The sequence below is a fragment of the Sphaerodactylus townsendi genome, linkage group LG01, assembly GCF_021028975.2.
Source record: "Sphaerodactylus townsendi isolate TG3544 linkage group LG01, MPM_Stown_v2.3, whole genome shotgun sequence".
Taxonomy (NCBI): domain Eukaryota; kingdom Metazoa; phylum Chordata; class Lepidosauria; order Squamata; family Sphaerodactylidae; genus Sphaerodactylus; species Sphaerodactylus townsendi.
The window spans coordinates 192152130-192176588 of record NC_059425.1 but is presented as its reverse complement, the minus strand read 5'-3'; the positions used below and the strand labels follow the sequence as shown (position 1 = coordinate 192176588).

General features: G+C 45.0%; 1 protein-coding gene across 1 annotated transcript in view; it reads right to left on the bottom strand.

Moving 5' to 3' along the window:
* The window catches only part of SUCLA2 (succinate-CoA ligase ADP-forming subunit beta), a 41481-nt gene that overhangs the window by 3582 nt on the left and 13440 nt on the right, over positions 1-24459 (bottom strand). The window contains exons 3-10 of the mRNA XM_048502633.1: positions 21660-21759; positions 16855-17017; positions 15113-15241; positions 13905-14043; positions 6862-7023; positions 6610-6752; positions 1632-1752; positions 261-349 (exon numbers count right to left, since the gene is read on the bottom strand). Of these exons, the coding sequence (XP_048358590.1) occupies positions 261-349; positions 1632-1752; positions 6610-6752; positions 6862-7023; positions 13905-14043; positions 15113-15241; positions 16855-17017; positions 21660-21759 (1046 nt within the window). The remainder of the gene's footprint in view (positions 1-260; positions 350-1631; positions 1753-6609; positions 6753-6861; positions 7024-13904; positions 14044-15112; positions 15242-16854; positions 17018-21659; positions 21760-24459) is intronic.

Here is a 24459-nt window from a genome sequence, read left to right as displayed (position 1 = left end):
TGTTTTTGTGAATAGTTTAAATACTGGAACTGAGGACAAGAATCCTCAGTTCCTGCACACTGTACCTAGGGCGACTTAATTAATAAAGTTCCTTTTCTAAAGTTAGCTTTGTCTGAGTGTGTTCAGCCTTACACCCGGAGAGGAAAGAGGAAGAAGGAAAGGCAGGTCTCTTCTCTGGATCGGAGCCACTGTGTTCAACTGAACCAACAACCAGGAGTGTGGAGACACAAATAATTCTTCTCAAGAACTTTTGAGCTTACCATTTTAGCAGCTTCATCCAAGTCATCGCAGGCCAGGATTTTCAGACCGCTGTCTGTTATTAAAGCTTTGGCATCATCCACCCGTGTACCTGCAAAGTCAGAGTTCACATTTTAGGGCTCCAAGGGATGCCTGTCAAATGTCACATGCTAAGCTCCACTCACAAATGTGTTGCAGTACTGAGATTTCTCAGCTTCACGTGCCAGAGGTGTCACCATGTGGCCTGGCTAAAGCAGCTGCCGCCCCGTCCCCAACTCTCACAAACGGAGACACATTTGGACACTGACACATTTTAAGACTGGGATTCATTTTTATTTCCTTGATACCCCACCTTTCTCTCCCAAGGGACCTAAAGCAGCCTGCCTCATTCTCCTCGCCGCCATTTCATCCTCTTAACAACCATATGAGGTAGGACAGGCTGAAAGGACAGGCCTAAGGTCACTCAGCAATGTTCCACGGCAGAACAGAATTTGAACCTGGGTCTGATACTCTTACCACCACACTACACTGATTCTCACTGGATGAGAAGGAGTACTTTTGTCCAGGATAAGAACACAAGAACATAAGAACTAGCCTGCTGGATCAGACCAGAGTCCATCTAGTCCAGCACTCTGCTACTCGCAGTGGCCCACCAGGTGCCTTTGGGAGCTCACAGGCAGGATGTGAAAGCAATGGCCTGCTGCTGCTGCTGTTGCTCCTGAGCACCTGGTCTGCTAAGGCCTTTGCAGGATACTAAATCTTTGCCATGAGTGGAGCTTTCAGTCTGATGACTGTCATTCAGAGTCACCAAGCTAAGATCTCGCAGCAGCCAGCAGTGACTCAACTGAGGACAGCCCTGTCCCTGCTCCCAACACAAAGACAGACTCCAGCAGAAGACAGCAGAAGTGGCTGCTGTGAGCAGAAGCCCAACGATGCTCTCTTGGAAGAAAATGTGGCTGAAGACAAGACGACCCTTCCCACTGCCCGCGAATTTCACAAGGGAGGGCACTCATCAACAGTCTCCTGCAGTTGTGAATTTTGCTGTGATTTGTGCTGGTTACAACAGCATTAATGATAAAGCAAAGACTTAGTCATCTCATGGGAATCAAAAGACTTCATACAATAGAGTGTTGTGGGTTTTCCAGGTTGTATAGCTGTGCTCCAGTAGCATTTTCTCCAGACATTTCGCCTGCATGCCAGCCACAGATGCAGGTGAAATGTCAGGAGAAAATGCTACTGGAACACGGCTATACAACCTGGAAAACCCACAACACTCTAGTGATTCCAGCCCTGAAAGCCTTCGACAATACTACACACAATATTTTTTTCTGTATAGATTAGCAGAAAGCAGAAGCAAAAAATCAGACTCGGTAAATGCATAAGGAAAGGCTCACCTTGTAACCGTACCACAATTGGTATTCTTAGCTCCAAATCTTTCACTGCCACAATTATACCTTGTGCAATCACATCACACCTCATGATGCCTCCAAAAATGTTTACTAGAATAGCTTGTACCTGTGTAGAAAAGCATCCCATAAGAACAGAAGATGAATAAAAAGCAGAGAAGATTCCTCCCATCTTGGGTGCTGTGTGGTTTCCGGGCTGTAAGGCCGTGTTCTAGCAGCATTCTCTCCTGACGTTTCGCCTGCATCTCTGGCTGGCATCTTCAGAGGATCTGATGGAAGTAGATGCCAGCCACAGATGCAGGCGAAACGTCAGGAGAGAATGCTGCTAGAACACGGCCATACAGCCCGGAAACCACACAGCACCCAAGTGATTCCGGCCGTGAAAGCCTTCGACAATACATTCCTCCCATCCTTTTCCTACTTGCAAAAAGGAGAATCTTCGTTTGATAAAGAATCCCTGTTCCAAAAGATAACAGCGTCAACGACAGACAAGGCCTCTGTTTTTATGCTTCAAACCCCCACACACTGCAGGCAAAACATACCCTGATTCTTAAGTTCTCTCACACAGAATGCAGGCAGAACAGTGTTAGTCTCCAGGAGAAGAGCAACACTCACCTGGATGGCCCACGCTAGCCCGATCTCAGAAGCTAAGCAGGGTCAGCCCTGGTCAGGGCTTGGATGGGAGACCACCAAGGAAGGCCAAGCAACGGCAAAACCACCTCTGAATGCCTCTTGCCTTGAAAACCTTGAGGAGTCACCATAAATCAGCTGCAACTTGCCAGGCCTTTCCACCACGTCGAGGATATAATGAGATTTCTTTCCCCACATTAAGAACATCAGAACGAGCCAGCTGGATCAGACCAGAGTCCATCTAGTCCAGCACTCTGCTACTCGCAGTGGCCCACCAAGTGCCGTTGGGAGCTCACATGCAGGATGTGAAAGCAATGGCCTTCTGCTGCTGCTGCTACTCCTGAGCACCTGGTCTGCTAAGGCATTTGCAATCTCAGATCAAGGAGGATCAAGATTGGTAGCCATAGATCTGTCCAAGTCAATAAGAGAGCCAGGACTAAACAATTGCAAAAGTTTTTGTCTATGAAAAACTGTTCAGCAGCAGAGTTCTCTAGGATTTATCTATTAAAAGATGATTATCAACCTTTAAATCTGCTAATCCAGACAATCTGTCCAAGTGTTTGCAAGTAAGGGGTGAGTTTCGCTCTTTAAGCTTCAGCAAACCAGGCTGAAAACCTGCAGAGACTTTTCCCCTTTAATTATGAAAATAATTCATTATTGGTATTAGGTGTCAGTAGGAATCACAAACGTGGAAAAAATTAACCCTCCCATTACTGTAGAAATAAGTGCTGAAATGATCAAAGTCATTAATCATATTATAAAGACTAATTGTGCAAAGAAGCAAATCAGGTTTCGAGTTTTTGATTTATTGCTCTAGGGATGATTTTAAAAGCCCAAGTTATCTACACCCAGAGATCTCACCTAATCTTCTTCTGAGACTTCCATCCAGAGAAATCTGATTGGCTTATCACAGTAGTGAATATGGATAGCAAAATATCAATCTCATGTTTTTCTAGGTCTGTTCTATCACAAGCACGTGATTATCATCTAGATAAATGATTGTTTCTTAACTAAACATGCAATAATCAATCAACTTTCAAGCCCAGCAAGAAAAAGCTAGTGACGTAAAGGCTACCGCTACAAGGGACAGCAAGGTCTAAAACAACTTGTCAGCTGTTACTTGGAACCTCTCCCTCAAATACAGCCCAGGAGTGGAATCTTCCTGAAACTCGTCTTTTGAAAAGTAACCTGGAACCGGATGCCGAGACACACTGGACAGTTGTAAGGACTGAAGCCATGCAAATGATTCCCACATTTTCTGAAGCTAGAACTCGGCCATGTCTACATTTGAGTGGGCGGGGGTGTGTGTGTCTTTTTTTTCAACTCTGGAAGCCAGCAGAGGCAATTCTACAACGTCCTTCTCATTTAAAGCATGATGGGGAGCTACAGTAGGGGGTCGGTTAGGTCTATATGTAAACCCCAAGTTTGCTTCATAACTGAGCATGTGTGTGCATTCTCCACAGAAAGCAACTGCTCATGCCAGAAGCAGCGGCACAATAGGGGAATCAAGGCCCGGCATTGCCTCTATGCATAGTTAGAAATGCAATTAACCCATTCCACCACCCTCAGCATCCAGAAAGCAGCAAAAGCAAATCCCTTAATTAACAGGCCTCCTGACAACAACACCAGGAAAGCTCAGCTAAGGAAACAGTAACGTTAACAAAATATTATAGTAGGGTAAGTCTTCATCCTAATCACTGCTTTTCGCTGATGACCGATGGATGTAGGATTGGGCCAGGCCAGACATCTTTTTTGGAACCTCTCGAGTGAATTCAGAAAGTAGGTGGGGCCAGGTGGGCTTTTTGCTCAGCAAGACTTCTGATGGGCTGTGTAGATTAAAAGGCATCCTGTCAAACGTACTTCATGTCAGGACAACCCTGACCGGTGTTGGGAGGAGGGAGACCCACCCTCCATTCAGAGAGCCATCGGCCGTGGGCTAGGTGCCAACTCGTCTGTTCCCCCCTCCCTTCCTTAGCATTAGACTGATAACCAGGAAGGGGCACGGCCCTCCTAGGTGTGATGGTTCCTGCCTTTTGTGTTACCGTTTTGTAATTGAATCACAGTATCGTTTCCTTTGTCTCTATGTTGCAGCTGCGGCACCTTGGCCAGGTGGGGGCGGGTCCAAGGCTGTGGGGATTTAAGATCTATCCCTTGTCATGTGTCCTCAGAAATCATCTATCTCTTGTTATGCCTTGATCACCAATAAAGTCTATAGTTTTAAATCTACAGACTGCTTTATTCTGGGACTGAGGTCTCACACTCCAAGTGTTGCTACACAAAACCTGGCAACACGGAACGTAATATCAGGACTGGTCTCTGTAAGCAGCAGGAAGATATAAAATTGTCCTGTGTGACCTGGAATCTATGTAGCAGTGCCAAATAAAACTAGTACAGATGTTGTTATAGTACCGATACATGTTCCAGTGCTTCTATGTGCCCAGATCCATTGCCTCTGGACCCCTGTCTCTCCTGATGAGGAGTCTTCCTGCATCAGACCTTCCAGGCAGCCAGGCATCATGCCAGAGTAAAAGGTACTTCAAGATTAGTTAACTACACCATGGAAGAGGGGGAGTACCTATTAGATTCATTGACAATAAAGGCTGGAGAACTGGTTAGATTGGACTGGCGTTCTCCGTCTGCCACACACTGTTTAAGGAGTTCTCTGCTCATAGCCCAGATTGTCAGGCCTGCACCACCCCCAGCCTGGTAGCTTGCACGCCCACACCAAGGTCACAGACGGCTCTGCTATTATCATCGCCCGGGGCTAAGGAGGCCTCCCCTGCTTGCATGTAACAATAGAGCTTAAATGTTCATTCTTATCTGCCTTTCTGCAGAGGAGTGAACTGTCTGTCCCAAACAAGGTCTCTGTTCCCACGGTCCTTTCTAATGCTGATTTGTGGGGAATGCGGGGGGGGGGGGGGAATATGGGTTGAACCTTTCAGTAATTGACAAGTATATACCAGAGGCCAGAGAGCCAAACTTCAGTTCCGGTTATCTGAGCCTTGAGTTGACACAGTTCCAATAAAGCTCTTGAACCCTTCTTGAGTCTTGTTTGATGACCAACGGAGTAACAGACCCTAACACAGATTGAGTAAAAGTTGTGAAGAAAAGCCCAGCGAGGAGTCGTTTGATTCCACGGGCTGCTTCCATGTAGACTGCAAATCATCAACCAAAACCAACAAGGCAAGTCCAGATGGGAGAAAAGACAGGCGAAGCTAGTCGTGGCGTTTGGCCACCTGCCCTCCAGCCTCCGCTCTCGCAGGGCCTGCATCACAAAGCAGAATTAGAACTTGAAGGGCTGATCTCCAAAATTTAGACTGTCCCAGTTCCAATGGCACAAAATTGGTGAAGGGACCTCGCTGGGCACCATAAAGAAGTTGTGGGGTGGACTCAGCTTCAAACCATTTAAGTGCTGCAGGAACATAATGGCCACCTTTCATCTAGAGCAGGGGTAGGGAACCTGCGGTTCTCCAGATGTTCAGGAACTACAATTCCCATCAGCCCCTACCAGCATGGCCAATTGGCCATGCTGACAGAGGCTGATGGGAATTGTAGTTCCTGAACATCTGGAGAGCCGCAGGTTCCCTACCCCTGATCTAGAGGAATTTCAGGACAGCAACAGAAGCATTTCCAGCAACAGAGTCTCCATGAGCCTTTTGGCTACTGGAGGAATGGAGGGCTCCTCCCAGACAGTTTAAGCAGGAAACCTACTCAATCTTATGACCATCAATGCTTCATGGATGAGACTTGGGCCTTTTGACAAGATACAACCTGACATTTTGTAGCTGCTCCGCCTCCTGAAGCAGCTTTTTTGTGGTTGGCTCCACCTACCAGGGCAGCCATTTTGTGACTGTGCTTACCACCCTGTGTCAGAATCCCAAATGTACCCACTATCTCAAAAAAATTGGGGACCCATGGACTGGTCAGTACAAACAAAAAAGAACATTCATTCCTTAATATGCTGTCAATTGCCTGATCCTATGAAAAGGATTGTGGGGGAGTGGAGATGAAGAAATATTCACAATATCTGAAGGATTTCAGACAGACACACACACCCCGTTTAATACATGAGAATAAAAAACAGAATCTAGATAGACTTAACCTGTTTCTTGCTTACTCTCTCCTGAAAGTTTTTAGTGGCCCCTGCGCACATGTTGCCAGGGAAAACTCAGAAGAGGTGAAACAGCCGGGAGGGGACTCCAGGCGAGGGAAAAAGCCTCCCCAGAGGGACATACCTTCATATCCCTGGCCCTGCCTTTCAGTCCCACTGGTGCCCCTAAGGCATGAATAGGAAGTCACAGGAAAGAAGGCCTTTCTGTAGTCAAGGTAGTCTTACCTTTTTATCAGAATTGATAAGTCTAAAGGCCTCTGTTACTTGCTGTGCTGTAGCACCACCTCCAACATCAAGGAAGTTTGCTGGAGTGCCTCCATGAAGTTTAATTATATCCATTGTGGCCATTGCCAGACCAGCCCCATTCACTGAAAGTGGGGGAGGGGAGAGAGAGAGAGAGAGAGAGAGAGAGAGATCAGTCTCCCAAACATCCACATTCTTTGAGGTCTCCGCATCAATGTCCCTCAACCTACATACCCAGACAGCCGATGTTTCCATCCAACCCAATGTAGTTGAGGTCCGCTTTGGCGGCGTCCCTGTCTCTCGCGTCCTCCTGGGACCAGTCCTGCAAGCTGAAGACTTTCTGCTGACGATAAGCTGCATTGCTGTCAAAGTTTATCTTTGCATCCATACACATCACTTGGGAAGGCAAAAAAACGTAGTTTAGACTCTTCACATTAAAAATAAGTACTACTTTTCCAACTAAGAAAAGAAAATCCGGCTTATTTTGAACTGGTTTATGCTGCTTTTCTTAAATCAAAGGTTGGTTAATTTTTTCTTATTATGCTTATTTATTTTATATTTTAAAAACAACATAATTATAGATTTAACAAAATATAAAAGAATAAACCTTCATGGATAAAAATGACAACATTATATACACACACACTCATATCATATTCTAAATTCTATAAAACCATTCTTATCTATCATTACTCAAGTAATATAACTTTGTTAAGATTAATCTTTTTTTAAAGGTCAGAATACAGTAAATCTGCTACACATTAACTACAAATCAGTCAGCTGCCCTTCTCACATCTCAAAAACATCTGCAGATAATAGTGTACTGGATCGATTTTTTAACATTAGTCCCATTATTTTAGTTGCCTTTTTTACTTCTCCAAAACATTTAGATCTATCAGTACAATGCAAGAAATATAACTTCCATTTCTCATGAAACTCCTGTTTTGGACTTTTGTTTGAGAGACTCGCAAGCTCTGCCGTTGCAGCGCAGCCTCTCCCTCCTCTTCCCACATGACTTGGCCAGGGCAAGCGCCTGCTTCCCACCTGTATGCCGTGATCACTCTGCTGCAGATAATAAATGTAAGAATAGTTCTTGCTGTTTTCCTGGCAAATTCTCTGGGAGAATTTCTAATAGTATAATCTTTACATTCATATAGAACTTGATTTTCAGTATTTTTTGGATTTCTGCATGTATTTCTTTCCAATTTTTTCACTTTTTTTTACAAGTCCACTGTATATAATCATAAAGTTGGAAGAGACCACAAGACCATCAAATCCAACCCCCTGCCTTGCAGGAAAACACAGTCAAGGCACTCCTGACAGATGGCCATCCAGACTGAGTTTAAAAACCTCCAAAGAGACTACACCACACGCTGAAGCAGTGGATTCCAGTGTTGAACAGTCCTTACTGTCTGGAAGTTTTTCCTGATGTTCAGGTGGGGTCTCTTTTCCTTCACCTTGAACATATGACTCCTGGTCCTAGTCTTGTCCTATGCATCACAACTTGCTTCCTCTTTAACATGACATCCTTTCAAATATTTAAACGTGGCTATCACGTTACCCCTAAACCTTCTCTTCTCCAGACTAAACATACCCAGCTCCCCAAGTTTCTCCTCATAAGGCATGGATTCCAGACCTTTTTCCATTTTGGTCGCCCTCCTGTTGACCCGTTCCAGCTTGAATTACAGTGCCCAGAACTGGACACAGTATTTCAGGTGAGATCTGACCAATGCAGAATAGAGAGGTATTATTACATCCCTTGATCTAGATGCTATACTCCTACTGACGCAGCCCAGCGTTGCATTTGGCTTTCTTGGTCACCACATCACACTGCTGACTCATGTTAAGTTTGTGATCTACCAAGATTCCCAGATCCCTTTCACTTGTACTACTGTCAAGCCAGATGTCACCCATCCTATATCTGTGCATCTCATTTTTTCTGCCTAAGTGTAGAATCTTACATTTATCTCTGTTGAAATTCATTTTGTTTGTTTTGCTCTCTAATCTGTCCAGGTCCTTTTGAATTCTGACCTTGTCCTCTGGGGTATGAGCCACTTTAGGAAAGTGGCTCATACCCCAGAGGACAAGGTCATAATTCAAAAGGACCTGGACAGATTAGAGAGCAAAACAAACAAAATGAATTTGGCATCATCTCCAAATCTGATTAGCATGCCCTCCATTCCATCATCCAAGTCGTTGATAAAAAATATTGAATAGCACTGGCCCCAGGACAGAACCCACGGCACCTCACTAGTCGCTTCTCTCCAGGATGAAGATGAGCCATTGGTGAGCACTCTTTGAGTTCGGTCAGTCAACCAATTACAAATCCAGCCAACAGTAGCATGGTCTAGTCCACATTTTACCAGTTTGCTTGCAAGAATATCATGGGACATCCTTGTTAAACGACTTACTAAAATCAAGGTATTCTATGTCCACAGCATTCCCTTTGTCTACCAAGGTATCTAAAATGTTCCGTTTTCTTCTCTGCATTTCCAACAAGTTCCTTGCACATTTTTGCTCATCTTCAATATATCTTTCGGAGTGATGTAACATCTATACATCAACTTGTACCAGTTTTCCCTTAAAGTCTGGCAGGTTGTAACAATTGTTGAAAGGATACTTCTTCCTGGAAATTGTTCATCCATTTTGCCATACATCCTTTCACTTGTTCCATTTTGGTCCCATATTTTAACAAAAGGTTGCATATTCTTCCCAACAAATGCTGTTTTTGTCGGGTAATTTTGGTTTTATATTCTGTTAGCTCCCTTAATATTCCTCCTATTGCTCTTAGTTTTCTTCTCAATCTTGAAGCTATTTTAAAGTATATCAGTTATTCTAATTCCTTTCCTTCATCTTTCATCCCTTACCACAATTTAATTTTTTCTTATGTACTAATCATCTCTTTGTAAGTTATACTGTCATTGTCCTTTTGCATCTTTTTGTCAAAATAAGTCTTTTGTGGGGACATGTAGTGTATATATCCAGATATCCGTAAATATATTCTTTATTATGTGGGAATCTTTTGGGTTTAAGCATTTCATCTGTCCCACTTTCTCTGTCCATAAATAACTATGAATTTCAGCATTCAATTCAATATCCAAGCTGATAATTCTTTGGTCTGGATATTTAATCCAGTTTAAAATCCAAATCAATCCCACTGCTTGGTGATATAATTAAATACTAGAAACCGTCAGTCCTCCTCTTTGTCTTCTAAGACTTTAAATCTTATTCTGGGTTTCTTGCCATTCCAGATGAGTGGATTTGCCATTCCTTCAAGGTTTTATCTTTTATACAGATTGGAAGCATTTGAAACAAGAAATTCAGTTTTTATATAACACTTGTCTTAACAGAGGCAATTCTTCTTAACCATTAAATTTTTAGTTTAGTCCATCTTTGCAAATCTTCCTATATTTTCTTCCATGTTACAAAATCATCTTTGAATAATGTATCATTTTGTCTATTCAAATTAATTCTTCTCCATTAACACTCAAACCTTCAGTTTTTTTATCTCTTCTAATCCTTGTTCCTAGAACTTCCTGTCCAAGAACAAACAACAATAGAGATAATGGACAGCCCTGATGTGTTCCTTTTTCAGTTTGTAATTCCTCGGTAAGAACACAATTTATTAATATCCTTGTACGCTGATTTGGGTAAATGCTTTGTATTCAATTAAGAAGTCTTGAACTACAATTTAAGGCTTTCTAGCATCTTTGATATAGAAGTCAATGACCAAAGGCTTTTCCTGCATCTAAAAATATGAATGCTGCTTTTTTTTCCAATTTAACAAACTCCATGGCACTAATTACAAAACACACATTATCTTTCATATATCTTTTCAGTATAAATCTTCATGAATTAATTTGTATACCTTCTAAGTCTGGTCGCCATAATTGTTGTGAATATTTCATAATCCACATCTAGGAGCGATATCTATATATATAAAAAGCTAACCGTGTATGTGTTGATGACAGGGTACCTCAGTAACTGCTGGGCCAATTCCTCTGAAAATTCCCAGCCACTATAGTCAGTCAGGCGAGAGTGTTTTCAGATGTTCACATACCTGAAATTTCATACCTGGCCCAGGTAAAAACGCCTTTTTCCTGGCGCTCCCTGGTGAAGGACAGGGAGGGGCCTGTGTGTAACTGTCACCCTTAGAATGTTCGTGCCCTTAGAATGTTCACTCAGATGGCCAAAGATGAGCAGTGGAAACAGCACATAGGCAGTAGCTCGAGTGGAAGTGAAACACATACACACACACATACACACGAGGGAGAGGGGAGGAGGAGGAGGAGGAGAAGAAGAAGAGGAGGAGGAAGAGTTTGGATTTATATCCCCCCTTTCTCTCCTGTAGGAGACTCAAAGGGGCTGACAATCTCCTTGCCCTTCCCCCCTCACAACAAACACCCTGTGAGGTAGGTGGGACTGAGAGAGCTCCGAGAAGCTGTGACTAGCCCAAGGTCACCCAGCTGGCGTGTGTGGGAGTGTACAGGCTACTCTGAATTCCCCAGACAAGCCCCACACAGCTCAGGCGGCAGAACGGGAGAATCAAACCCGGTTCCTTCCAGATTAGATATTAACGTTCTTAACCTCCACTGCCACTGAGAGGGAGGGGTGGCATCAGAAATGGGATTCAGCAGTTTCTCACAGGTTCCCCTGAGTAGGTTACTAATTATTTGTGTGTGCCAAGAGGGGGTTACCACTTGGTGATTTTGTCACGCGATTTTTGCCTTTTAGTTACTCTCCTTGCAGAAGCAGCGCCAAGAACTTGAAGAAGTCTAGCAGGAGGTGCACCAAAGGCATGCGTGGAAGCTCGCGCCTGCGTGCAGTACTGCTTCCCACCCAAGGACCGGCAAAGCTGCTGGGCGTCTCTTGCCACAGCCCTGCCCAGGAATGCCCCGCTTCTGGAATGGTTGGCCACGCCCCCGTCAGGTTCTACTGCCCCGCCTATATTGGTGCTACTATTGAGTTTGAATCCCTACTACCATTAAGGAGCCCTTCGAGGCTAAGGCGGTTTATAAAACCCAATAATAATAATAATAATAATAATAATAATAATAATAATAATAATAATAATAATAATAATAATAATAATAATAATAATTATTATTATTAATAATAATAATAATAATTACACTATTATTAATACATTACATTATTATTATAACAATGTGGAACTCTACATTAAAATTTTTGGATCCACCACCACTGTGTGGTATGCAAGGGAAGAGAGGGAGGGAGAGGAAAGGGACGGGGGGGGAGGCATGCAAGGGAAGAGAAGTGAGAGAGGGGAGACAGTGAGCTGTGGCATGCAAGGGAGGGGAGGTGAAATCTCTACATCTTGATATGACTCCACCCACCCTAGCGGAGGGAAAGGGAAGGGAGGGAGGGGGAGGGGTGGCATGCAAGGGAAGAGAAGGGAGGGAGGGAAGAGAGTGAGGGGTGGCATGCAAGGGAGGGGAGGCAGGGGCCCAGCATCTTGATATGACCCACCCACGCCCATGGGAGGGAAAGGGGAAAGGAGGGAGGGGGAGGGGTGGTATGCAAGGGAAGAGAGAAGTGAGGGAGGGGAGACAGTGAGGGGTTGCATGGGCGGAGGGGAGGCAGGGGGCCCAGCATCTTGATATGACTCCACCACCCTAGCCGGAGGGAAAGGGAAGGGAGTGAGGGGGAGGGGTGGCATGCAACGGAAGAGAAGGGAGGGAGGGACGGGAGTGAGGTGCAACCTGGAAGTGGACGGGAAGGAGGGGCCAGGCACCCTAGATTCCCCTGAATACCGCAGTTACAGTTAAGAAAAAACCTGGCACGACATTACTCAGGAGCAAGCTCAGTACAGCAAACCATGACATTTCTGGAATGGCCAAGCGCCGCACCCGTCAGAGGGTTTCCTCAGAAGCGACACCCATTGCCACCAACCAAACTTACTCCCAGGTAAAGGATCATGACCAGCCAGCCTAGATGTGTGGGAGGGGTGCCTTTCCATTCCCCCCCACCCCAAGGAATGCGGGCACACACATCATTGACATCGCACAGTATCAGGCTGCATGTTTGCATGAGCATGTACTGCTGGCCTCTGCAATTGATTTGCTGCTACTGTTCCTTTCCCATTTCACCACAATAAGCCACAGCAACGCGTGGCCGGGCCACGCTAGTAGGTCTATAAAACTGTGGTGACCTTCTTCATGAGTCAGTGTGACAATGTGCTTCCTGTCATGTTGGTGGAAGTTATTTCTCTTGACTTATCTCATTCATCACTTCTTGTAAAGGCAAAGTTAGCCGGTCATCCAAGCATTTGTAATATTCTGCTGTGAGGTCATCTCTGACTGACCGGGGGGGCGGGGGTGTCCAGTGGCAGAGTCTGGCATATAAACACTTAATCTCCCTTAAGATTGTCTTGTCCAAAGACTTTTTATGCTGTTCTTCCAAAATTCTCATGTATTTATTTCTTTGCTCCATTCTTTCTTTTTCTGCTTTGTTGCCATCACCATTAGTTTACCTCTCATGTACGCTTTACTTTTTCCCAGATATTTCCCAGTAATAGATATTCCTTCAGTCCCATTAATTGTGAAAAATTCATCTAAGTCTTTCTTAAATTTCTCCACTATATCCTCTTGCAGCATCATTAAGTCTTATAAAGGTTGGCTAATTTTGAGAGTTTAAAGGACCAAATCATGTTCTGGAACACACGATCCTATGAAGCGGCTTCAGGCGGCATAGATGACCAGCCCATCAAGGCTGATCTGGTCTCCTCCGACTGGCAGCCGCTCTCCCGGGTTCTGGACTGGTCTTTTTCATTTTGAAAGAAAATCAATGGAGATGCTGGGGATTGAACCGTGTCCTTTCTGCATATGCCAAGCAGATGTTCTACGGCTCAGCCTCCAGGAGAAGCCAAGTCGCCAAGTCATTACACTTCCATGTGTGGACAGAATGGCATGCTCTCATGAAGGAGCCAAAAGCAGCAGCAGCAGCAGGCGACACAGAAGAGAGCAAAAAAGGCCAAGGCCAATGGTGCAAAAAAGGTAACACTATATTTTATCACTCAGCGAAAATTCCATACACATTTAGTCCAAAAGGCTTCTTCACTGAGGAAGATCAGTGGCCACTGGTCTTACCCTTAGGCAGCAGCAAAGCCCCGGTGTGGGTCTTTTGCCCCATGGAAGGTGGCCTTGTGGGGCTGCATATTTTTCAAAACAGATTGTCACTGAGGAATTAGTTCTGTATAGGAAGAATGACCACATCCAGTTACAAGCCCCAACACTTCAGTCACTGAGATACTTTACCAATTCCAGTTGAATCTTCAACCATGGGATTAATTTCCACCATTGTGGCATCAAATTTAATAAAGAGGTCATATATCTTAATCATATTTTCAGCCGCTTCATTTATTAAGTTTGCAGGAAATCCCATTTTCTCAGCCACCTGAGAACAGAACAAAAGGGTAGCAGAATCCTGTAAGTCACTCTCATGTTTCATTCCACAAAGGTACACCTGAGCTTGTGATTTAAGCCCCATGTCTATCCAGTTTCACATACAGCAGAAATCTGCATTGGCTGTTGTATTCTGATGCACAAGTGAACATGCACCGCTGTAACATGTGAACAAGGCTGACAATAGCAAACCAAACTGGAAACGCTGTAATCAGGGGCATCTCTTGGAATCAGGGCAGGGCGCAGGGCACTGACAGAGAAGTCAGTCTGTGCCAATTACGGAAGCAGCAAAACCAGCCACCTGCTGTCTGGCCACCTCCAACCACAGCTAAGCAAAAGACCAGGGACATTTTTACTTCAAGCCCTAGTGTTCCACTGGGTAGTGCAAAGAGCCTCTACGCCAGCCATTCAACCTGCTCGGTTGGGCATCTTGAAAACACCTGCCACACCAAAAGTCCCAAGCCTTAGCGCAGGTACTTTTCAAGGGACTGTTCCCTGTGGGCTGCGGATGGACCGGCCCCTGACAGCCTCCTCCCTCTCTTCCTTCACAACAGCAGCCTTTGCAGAGCACTCAGCTGAAGACGGAGCTTTGACAGGACAGACTACAGGGCTGCACGCCTCCTTTGAAGTCCCAGCCTGCATTTTTGCTTGTTCTTGCCACATCACAATACGGCTGATGCAGGCTAACCCGCTAAGGGCTCTGGGGAGAGGGAATGCCGTTTAAAGGCAAGAGACTATCCCAAGGGATCTGTCACTATGGTCGCCAACTCCAGGTGAGGAAATTCCTGGAGATTCAAGGTGGACTTTGAGGGACAAAACTGTACAAACTGGCCTTCAGAACAGTCCTTTTCTCCAGGGAAACGGATCTCTGTCATCAGGGGAGGCATCCTGCAACGCTCGGCCTCCACGGCCCAAAAGGAAAATGGAAACCCTAACCCTGACCCTTTCCAATCCTGCCTGTCCACCGCAACCCAAGAGGACTGTCCCTGGACAGGACACAGTTCTGCGTGAGCACAAGCCTGCCTGCACTATTTGGAAGACAAGGGAACACTCTTCCGTACCTTTACTGCTTGCTCCTTTTTGATGCCTTCCACAATGTCGACAGGTTCTTTAACTATCGCATCAGGGTTCTCTGCAGCAACATCTTCAATATTGACACCGCCTTGAGAACTGCCAATGAGCACAGGGCCCTAGAAGGGGAAGAACGCGACAGAGTGTTCCATGTGAGACACTGCAAAGGACTGAGCATCCCAAATGCCACCAAGACGGTAACTGGTTAGTCAGGCGCTTGTTGGCATAAAAGGACTAATACATCCATGGAGCAAATAAACACTTGCTTCTATGCCTGGGTCTTTAGAGGCCCTTTAATTCAGTCCAGGATATAGAAGACACAAAACTTGCTCACTACCATGCAAGCCATGTGTGTGTGGCAACTGGCTGGAAGTGAGTCGCTGCCACCACAGCTAGCCTTTTGTATAATAGGATTTCCATCAAAACAAAATCCAAGTAACAGGTTTTGAGGGCTTTTTAAAAAATAAGATGATTAATCAGATGTCTCTGAATAGCTGTTACATCCCAATTAGCGACACTAGATTTTCTGAGAGTTTATGATCACGGAGATACACCAAGAGGCACAGGGTGGGAACACAATCAAGAAAAAAACTCCATCACACAACACAAACAGGATCTATCGCTCCATCTAGTGATGCAATTGCCAACCTCCCCCCACCCCCCCGATGCTTCTTGATCTACACACTGACCAGATTAATGAAAGATGAAATTTGCACCAAAACCTGAGTCTGCACTGCTCAGGCTGACCAGGGTGGGGAGAGGGAGGTGTCACGTGGTACGTGGGTTTTCAGTTTTGCAATAGTTTTGCAATAGAAAAAACTGAATTTAGGGATTTCTATAAGTCCTGAATTTAAAGAGTAGCTTAACACAGGAGCACTATAATTGATGAATTCTTGATATTGTCCCTTCTATTTTTAGAAACCCCTTTCTGAACCCCCAGGTTGCTTTTCAAATTTGTGAGACTTTGAGAAGAATTTAGGGATGGAGAGATGGTTTCCTTTGGTAGAGATGGAAAGAAATCTCGCCATGAGATTTATTTCTAAGAGCTTTCCAGAGCGCTGCAAAGTCTAAAAGATCCCCTGAACTGTAATGCATGAGAACAAACTCACAGTTGACAGCACCTCTCTGGCTGTGATTTCTTTCTTTTTTTACCCCTCCCAGACATTTTGCAGCACACTTAATGCTGATTTTATCTAACTATACATTCAGTTGCACAATTCTGTAGCAAACAGCATTGGCAACATTTGATAGGCCAAAATCCAATTAACATGCCCAAAAACACACACAACCCAGCGTGGAGCAGTAGTTAAGGGCAGGTGCACTGTAATCTGGAGGGACTGGGTTTGATTCCCTGCTCTGCCCTGCCGCTTGAGCTGTGGAAGCTTATCTGCTGAACCAGATTAGCCTGTGCACTCCAACACACACCAGCTGGGTGACTTTGGGCAGAGCAAGTCACAGTTCTTCGGAGCTCTCTCAGCCCCAACTACCTCACAGGGTGTTTGTTGTGGGGTGGAAAGGGCAAGGAGATTGTCAGCCCCTTTGAGTCTCCTCACAAGACAGGAAGGGGGGATAGAAACCCAAACTCCTCCTCTTCTTCTTCTTTGCCAAGCCTTATGGCAAGCGAGCTACCAGGACGCCTTCCGTTCCACACAAGCACTGTGAAGACAGGCAAGCACAAGTCCACACCCGTGTGTTCCCCAAAAAGCAGCATTCCATAAGACAGGTTACTCACTTGATACGATCTTTCCATTGTTATAGCAAAATAATATTCCCTCCTGGGATACCTTCGCTCACAAATAAATACTTGATTGCATATCCTGCCTTTTTCGCCCGTCTGCTTGGTGTACAACTTTTTCCCAATCATTTTGGAGGAAATCTCTTGTGCTTCTTCTGGACTGAAATGACAGAGAGCCAGGCTCATGACACGACAACAGTAACGGTAGGTTTCTAAAAATCCATCATCTCTACAACTAGAGCAATGCGAAATGTCCACACATTGAGACAACATGAGAACCATGATCTCTGGTTTCTGGCTACAACCAGATTTTCCTTTGAATTCACACATTTAGGCTAGAATTTCAGTCCATAATGCAGAAACTGATAAAGACATCTCTGCCATCATCAAGAAGAAGAGTTGGATTTATATCCCCCCTTTCTCTCCTGTAAGGAGACTCAAAGGGGCATACAATCTCCTGTCCCTTCCCCCCTCACAACAAACGCCCTGTGAGGTAGGTGGGGCTGAGAGAGCTCTGAAGAACTGTGACTAGCCCAAGGTCACCCAGCTGGCATATGGTGGAGTGCACAAGCTAATCTAGTTCAGCAGATAAGCTTCCACAGCTCAAGCAGCAGAGCGGGGAATCAAACCTGGTTCTCCAGATTAGAGTGCATCTGTTCTTAACCACTATACCATGCTGGCTCTCACAAGCAAACGAGCAATCAGTCCAGAGGACAAAAATCAACGCTTATATATAACAAAATATATAACAAAATGAAAATATGATGCAATGTTGAGAATCTAGTATACAGAAAATCTCAAAGCTTATCAAAAACTGGGCACCTTCTCTTTTCACAGGTCTGAATGGAGCCCTGGCATTTGCTAGTTCAGTTGCATTGTCTACCTGAAGCAACTTCACAAAACATGGTCAAAATCCCCTTTTACAAAAACAAACAGTTCACATATAGCAAAATTTAAACTTTCATACCCTCTTCAGCCTAGAATAGAGATTTTCAAATTTAACCAACAGACTAGAGGGGAAAAAATGTAGTGCCAAGAATCAACTTGTGTGAACAAGATCTTGGGGTATGGGAGTAAATATGAGCAGCAATGGGTGTGATGCAGCAACAAAAATGACTCATGCAATCTTGGGGTGTATCAACAGAGGCAAACGCAGAAATTGCAAGCTGTATTAGTCCCGCTGTACACTGCATTGGTCGAGCCTCACCTGGAGTCCTGCGTGCAGTTCTGGAAGCCTCACTTCAAAAAGGCTGTGGACAGAATGGAGGGGGTGCAGAGGAGAGCCACGAGGGTGATCTGGGGCCTGGGGGCTCAGGAGCCCCAGCAGGAAAGACTGAAGAACTTGGGCACAATCAGTCAGGAGAAGAGGAGGTGGAGGGGGCAAGATTGCTCTCTTCAAGTTTTTGAAAAGTTGTCACTTAAGAGGAGGGCAGGAAGCTGCTCTTGCTGGCAGCAGAAGACATGACTTGCAATAACGTGTATAAATTATGAGGATCAAACTTGATTTTAAGCAGGGGGGAATTTATAGTAACCGTTGTGCTGCGGTGGAGCCAGCTGCCTAGGGAGGTGGTGAGCTCCCTTCACTGGTGGTCTTTAAACAGCACCTGGACAAACACTTGTCTGGGAAAGCAGGGGGCTGGACTAGACGGCTGGTGTGGCCCCTTCCAACTCTATGATTCTATGACTCTCTCTAAACTTAGGTCAAAATCCATCCTTACCTTATCAAAATAGGGTACTGCAATCTTTGAGAGAGCAGCAATAAAACGGAGAGCGAGACAGACTGGGTCAGATCTAAAGCACCTCGAAAGGAGTGAACCATCCCAGTTTCTCACCTCCTGTGGCATCCCCCAGAAATTCTGCTTCTGGGCTCAAGGCAGTCCCAGAGCAGCACAAGTAGGGAAAATGAAGACATGAAGCACAAGTAGGGAAATCAGCAACTGGCCCTCTGCTCTTCCTCCCAGCAGAAATTCTAAACAGCATCTTTGGATCCGGCCTGCTGAGCTAATTCCGAGTTTTCAAGAAAAGGCAGCAGAGCTGTTCCGTGAAAGGAAAGCCAGCACTCAGGGAAACGCCACCGGGGGCAGCTGCTTAATCACGAGCTGGATATTCACGCTGACTGCTGCTCTGCGCTCTCCCCTTCCCAAAGGAATATGCAGCAATCAATAACCCCACCCCACCCCCACTAAGCACACGAGGAGGACATCAGCTGTTAACGCCAGCTGGCAGGCAGCCAGCAATAAAGACAGGCATCAAGCCATCGGTCAGAAGGATGCTATCTAGGTGATTGAGATACATTCCTGGAACCGTGCAACGGCTTAAAATAACAAATTGCTGTTGCTAGAAAGATATATGTAACCAGCCTGCTATATGTATCCACTGCCATCTGTGCATTCTTTCCTTGATCTCTACTTTATGGCTTCACACGCTTTACAGACAACTAGGCTTCCCCTGGTACTCCTGTCCCATGGGAACTGTGTTACATCCGTTATCCTGCAGGGTAAGAAGCCAGGTGGTTTTCTCTCTTGCTACCCGCCACTGACCACTGGCCGTAGCTCCAAAGGCTGTTTTTCACAAACTCTTGGGAAAACAAAAGGGGTGCTTACGGGGGATAAAGGGGACTGTGAACGGCAGCTTCGTCAGAACTGGCTTTGCCAAGTGTGGTGCTTCGATGCCTATTCCATAAACACTACTGATCAATACTCCCGTTTATTGGCTTAAGGTTGTGAGACCTAACGCCATCTGGAGGGACAGCAGTGGGGTTTTCCCCCATCAACTCACTGCTGACTTATGGCAACTCTGGCAGGGTTTTCAAGACAAGAGATGTTTGGAGGCAATTTGCAATTGGCGATTACAAAATTATTATAGACTAGCGGGGCCCGGCCACGCGTTGCTGTGGCAATTGTCCTTCTCATCACAGTCCGCAACCCACACAGATGTCCATGCAGGTCCAATGATCCCCAGCATAGCCTTTTGGGAGCAGCAGTGGCATAGTGGCTACGAGCAGGTGCACTCTGATCTGGAGGAACTGGGTTTGATTCCCAGCTCTGCAGCTTGAGTTGTGGAGGCTTATCTGGGGAATTCAGATTAGTCTGCGCACTCCCACACACACCAACTGGGTGACCTTGGGATAGTCACAGATTTTCGGAGATCCCTCAGCCCCACCCACCTCACAGGGTGTTTGTTGTGAGGGGTGAAGGGCAAGGAGGTTGTAAGCCCCTTTGAGTCTCCTTACAGGAGAGAAAGGGGGGATATCAATCCAAACTTCTCCTCCTCCTCTTTTTCTTCTTTTGGAGTGGTCAAATGGAATCCCTCTTTCCCTTTTCAATTCACATTATTATATGGTGCTGTCTTGGTTTTTAGTATAAGGTAACCCTTCCCATTCCACAACAGAACTGTCCAGAGTGCGAATCCCGCTGTCCATGAGGCTGGTTGACACGCACAGTCCTGGCTTGGGTAAGGCAGAACTGGGGCAAGGAGGCTATCCCAGTCAGGCAGCAGAGGCAGGGTGGTGAGGCGCTCAAATCGAGGCCAGCTCCCTGGGTTTTTAAAGGGCCATGTGCAAGAGAAGCAGAGGTAGTAGTGTTGGTTCGCCCCCACCCTGCGGATTTTCTTAGAAGAAAAAGGCAAACTCCAGCTCGCTTTTAGTAAAAGAGAGCTGTGGCGAATATGGGTGAGGAAGTGGGTAAGTGGTGGTTGGATGTGAGGGAGGGCAGAGTGAGGTGTGTGAGGATGAGCTGGATGTGGATGAGAGTATGTGTGTTGTGTGGTCATAGTGGGTGAGGCACAGAGAGTGAAAGTTACCTGCATGTTTGTGTGGGGGGGAACCCCACCTGACGTCTCACACGGCAAAGTGTGTGTTTCACTTCCACTCATATTACCTAACAGTGTTACCTATTTACTGTTTTCACTGCTCATCTGTGGCCATCTCTGCGAACATTCTAAGCCCTCATCCCACGCCCTCAGGCCACAGACAGACAGGCTGCACGGACATTCTAAGGGTGACAGTTAAACACAGCCAGCTTCATGGCCTGGTGCGCCAGGAAAAAGACGTTTTACCTGGCTTGTGTATGGACTTTCGGCGATTTGAAGGTCCGATTACCTGCCCGCAACAGGGAGGGACGTCATGTGAAAATTTGGGGCCCAGCCTTTTTGGCGTTAGGGAGTCACCAACAAACGGATGGTTAGCTTTTTATATAGATAGATGTTTAAGTAACGGCAACTCAAATCATGTTTTATCCACTATCAGAATGAATGTATTTGATGCACAGGCTACACAGTCGGACACATTTAAGCCTTTGCATTCCAGTCAAATAGACTCTGCCTAAAATTCATGGCAAAGTCCACCCATCTAACTGGGGCGTCACTTAATCATTTCTGGATCAAGCATAGTTCTGAAATGTTTGTCAAAGTTTATCAGCTTCTACCTAAATCATTTTGCATCACATGTGAAGTTCTTTGTAACTGACGTACCCGACTTATTTTCCAAAAAAGAGGGCTAAAGAACATGAGAATCTTATATGTGGGTCACATTAAATACAAGACCTTCTTTATACGACGTTCTTCAGAGAAAGCTTGAGAGGTTGTGGAATACTCATTTGATGTTGAGTTCTCCTGTATTCACGAACAAAACGTCATCTGATCCCTCCCCCAGAGCTGACTGCTCCAGTGGACCTTATTTCAGATCCCTTTGGGATTATTGCTTTAAGTGTTCAATCAATCATGCACACTGAAACAGAAACGACAAACTGCGCACACTTCTTGCTAAAAAAAAAGGATCATTACTCATTAAAGGCAGAACTTACGAAAAGACTATTTTCACTCCACCTTTAAGGCCACCTTCAAAGGTTCCTTTCCCTCGGCCACCAGCTAACACTTGTGCTTTTACAACCAGGTCCTTTGTTCCTAGAATAAAGGGGGTGGGGGGTGGGGGGTGTTAACACAGAAATGTTTTTAGTAAATCTTGCACAAACACTGTTCAAACCTACACAAAAAGGAAGTTCAGTTTTCAAACAGGCAAAAATGGAGGTGACCGAGGGAGCCAGAAAGTCTCACTTAATCTTGCTTTGTTTTCTGTCATTAAAATAGAATAGAATAGAATAGAATCTTTATTGGCCAAGTGTGATTGGACACACAAGGAATTTGTCTCCGGTGCATATGCTCTCAGTGTACATAAAAGAAAATACATTTGTCAAGAATCATAAGGTACAGCACTTAATGATTGTCATATAGGTCTAGTAAGCAATCAGGAAACAATCAATAGTAATAAAAACATAAAATGTAAAATCATAAAATAAAATGAAATGTCAGCACAGGCTATAGTCATACAGTCATAAGTGGGAGGAGATGGATAATAGGAATGATGAAAAAAGTAGTGTAGTAATTATATAATAAATATATAATAAATAGTTTAACATTATCGAGGAAATTATTTGTTTAACAGAGTGATGGCATTCGGGAAAAAACTGTTCTTATGTCTAGTTGTCTTGGTGTGCAGTGCTCTGTTAACGTTTAGAGGGTAAGAGTTGAAACAGTTTATGTCCAGGATGCGAGGGGTCAGTAAATATTTTCACAGCCCTTTTTTTGACCCGTGCAGTATACAGGTCCTCAATGGAAGGCAGGTTAGCAGCAATTGTTTTTTCTGCAGTTCTGATTATTCTCTGAAGTCTGTGTCGATCTTGTTGGGTTGCAGAACCAAACCACACAGTTACAGAGGTGCAGATGACAGACTCAATGATTCCTCTGTAGGAATGATTCCTTTTGTATAAAAAAAGTTTACAGGCTTCAACTGCTTGGGTGAAAAGGGAGTCAGAATTTCTACTATCAGCAGCAGACTGTTAAATCCAGCACAAGATCTCCAGCCACTGCACAGACTCGACTAACATTTGCCAGGGGGTGGGGAGTTCTTCACTTCACGGGCAGATTAAGAGTAATTATAAAGTTATTAGTCAAGAAAAGATAGCTGAGTTTAAGGGAAAACTAATGAACATAAAAATAATTTAACATCTTAATATTACACCTTCAAAAAAAACCCTCATGTATTCTTTCTGTAAATTTTTCACCCCCCCACAAGTTTGCTGCTTTTTCCTAATGCACCTAATGCGCGTGCGTGCGTGCACACGCACACGCACACACAAATCCCTCATCCACACAACTGCCTCTTCAAGACATAGTTCAAGTCTTCGAACTTCAGCCCAGAAAAGAGAACCTTCCTGAAATGCTTGCAGGAATTACCACGTGCTGCGACACCCTTTCAAAAGGCTGGAGACAGAAACACACTGCTCAATTCAATCTCCACTTTATGCTCAGAGAGGAATAAGTATAAAGTTTCTTCTGCAGGAAACTGAATTCAGCTGATGTGCTTCCAAGCATTGGTTTTGACCTTTGAAGCCCTCCACTGCTTGGGGCCAGGATATCTGAAGGGCCATCTTCTCCCACTTGCTCCTGACCAGGAATTAATTCATGGTCATGGGAAGAAGCCCTCCTGATGGTCCCATCAATCAAAGAAGCTCATTCGGTGGGATCATGAGAGATGGCCTTTTGGTTCCAGTCCCACAATTATGGAACAACTTCCCCAAGAAGTGGTGTTTAACCTCAACTTTTAGAAGAAAGCTGAAGGTACCTTTATTCAGGACCACATTAGTTTCAGTTCTTCTGCTTACCAGTTGCTTTAAATGACTGATTTTCAGTTGGGTTTTTTTTACATATTTTATTGTGTTTTGATGCTTTGTGCACTGTAAGTTGCCTTCAGTTCCTGTAAAGCAGAAAGGCAGCTAATAACAGGTGTTTAAAATGTTTTTTGAAAAGCATGAATTTAAGTAGAACCATATTTGCTGTTTCGCAAGGCCTGTTTCGTAAGGGTTTTTTCCCTAAAGAAACCCAAAACAGCCACCCAGAAAAATCCCCAGTTTTTTTTAACAGGATCAGGGTGTATAGGTTCTACTGCAACATTTTAAGCACTGACTGTTGCACAAGAAAGTGGGTCACCACCAGTGCCTTAGAGATCTGTAAATACTGATGAACACTAGACTCCTTTGCTGTGGATGGGATCCACCATAATGAGCAAAAGGGGTGGCACCCAACCACCAGGCAGTAGAGGACAAAACCGTACCACCAGGCGACAGATCAATGCTGACAAAATAAAGCCTCCAACTGGAGCAGAATAACAACAGACTTTTAACTGATATATTACACTACAAACTTCAATGGAAATGTACACAAGTTCCTAGAAGAGGCAGGAGGCAGAAATTCTCCTCCACCCACTGCATCTCCCCAACCAGCGTGGTTATTACTCCATGTGGGTCCTGGAACCCTGGGAATGCTGGAGGGGGAGGGGAAGTAAGGAAATGCGGGTGACATTCCACTCCACTGTTTGCTGGCTCCAGCCCAGATTTTCTTCACCTCCCTTGCTGATCTGCAATGTTAACAGTCAACTACAATACAGGGGAGGTCATCAGTTAGGGTTGGGGGGCAGCCCTCCCATTTCCAGCCCTCCCAGCCTAGTAGGCTTGAGGGGGCAGAATTCCAGCAGGGCCTTTCCCATTCGTAAACAAACTGTTCCACTAACGTCCTTCCACCTTACCTATCCAAGCAGCCAACGGGCAT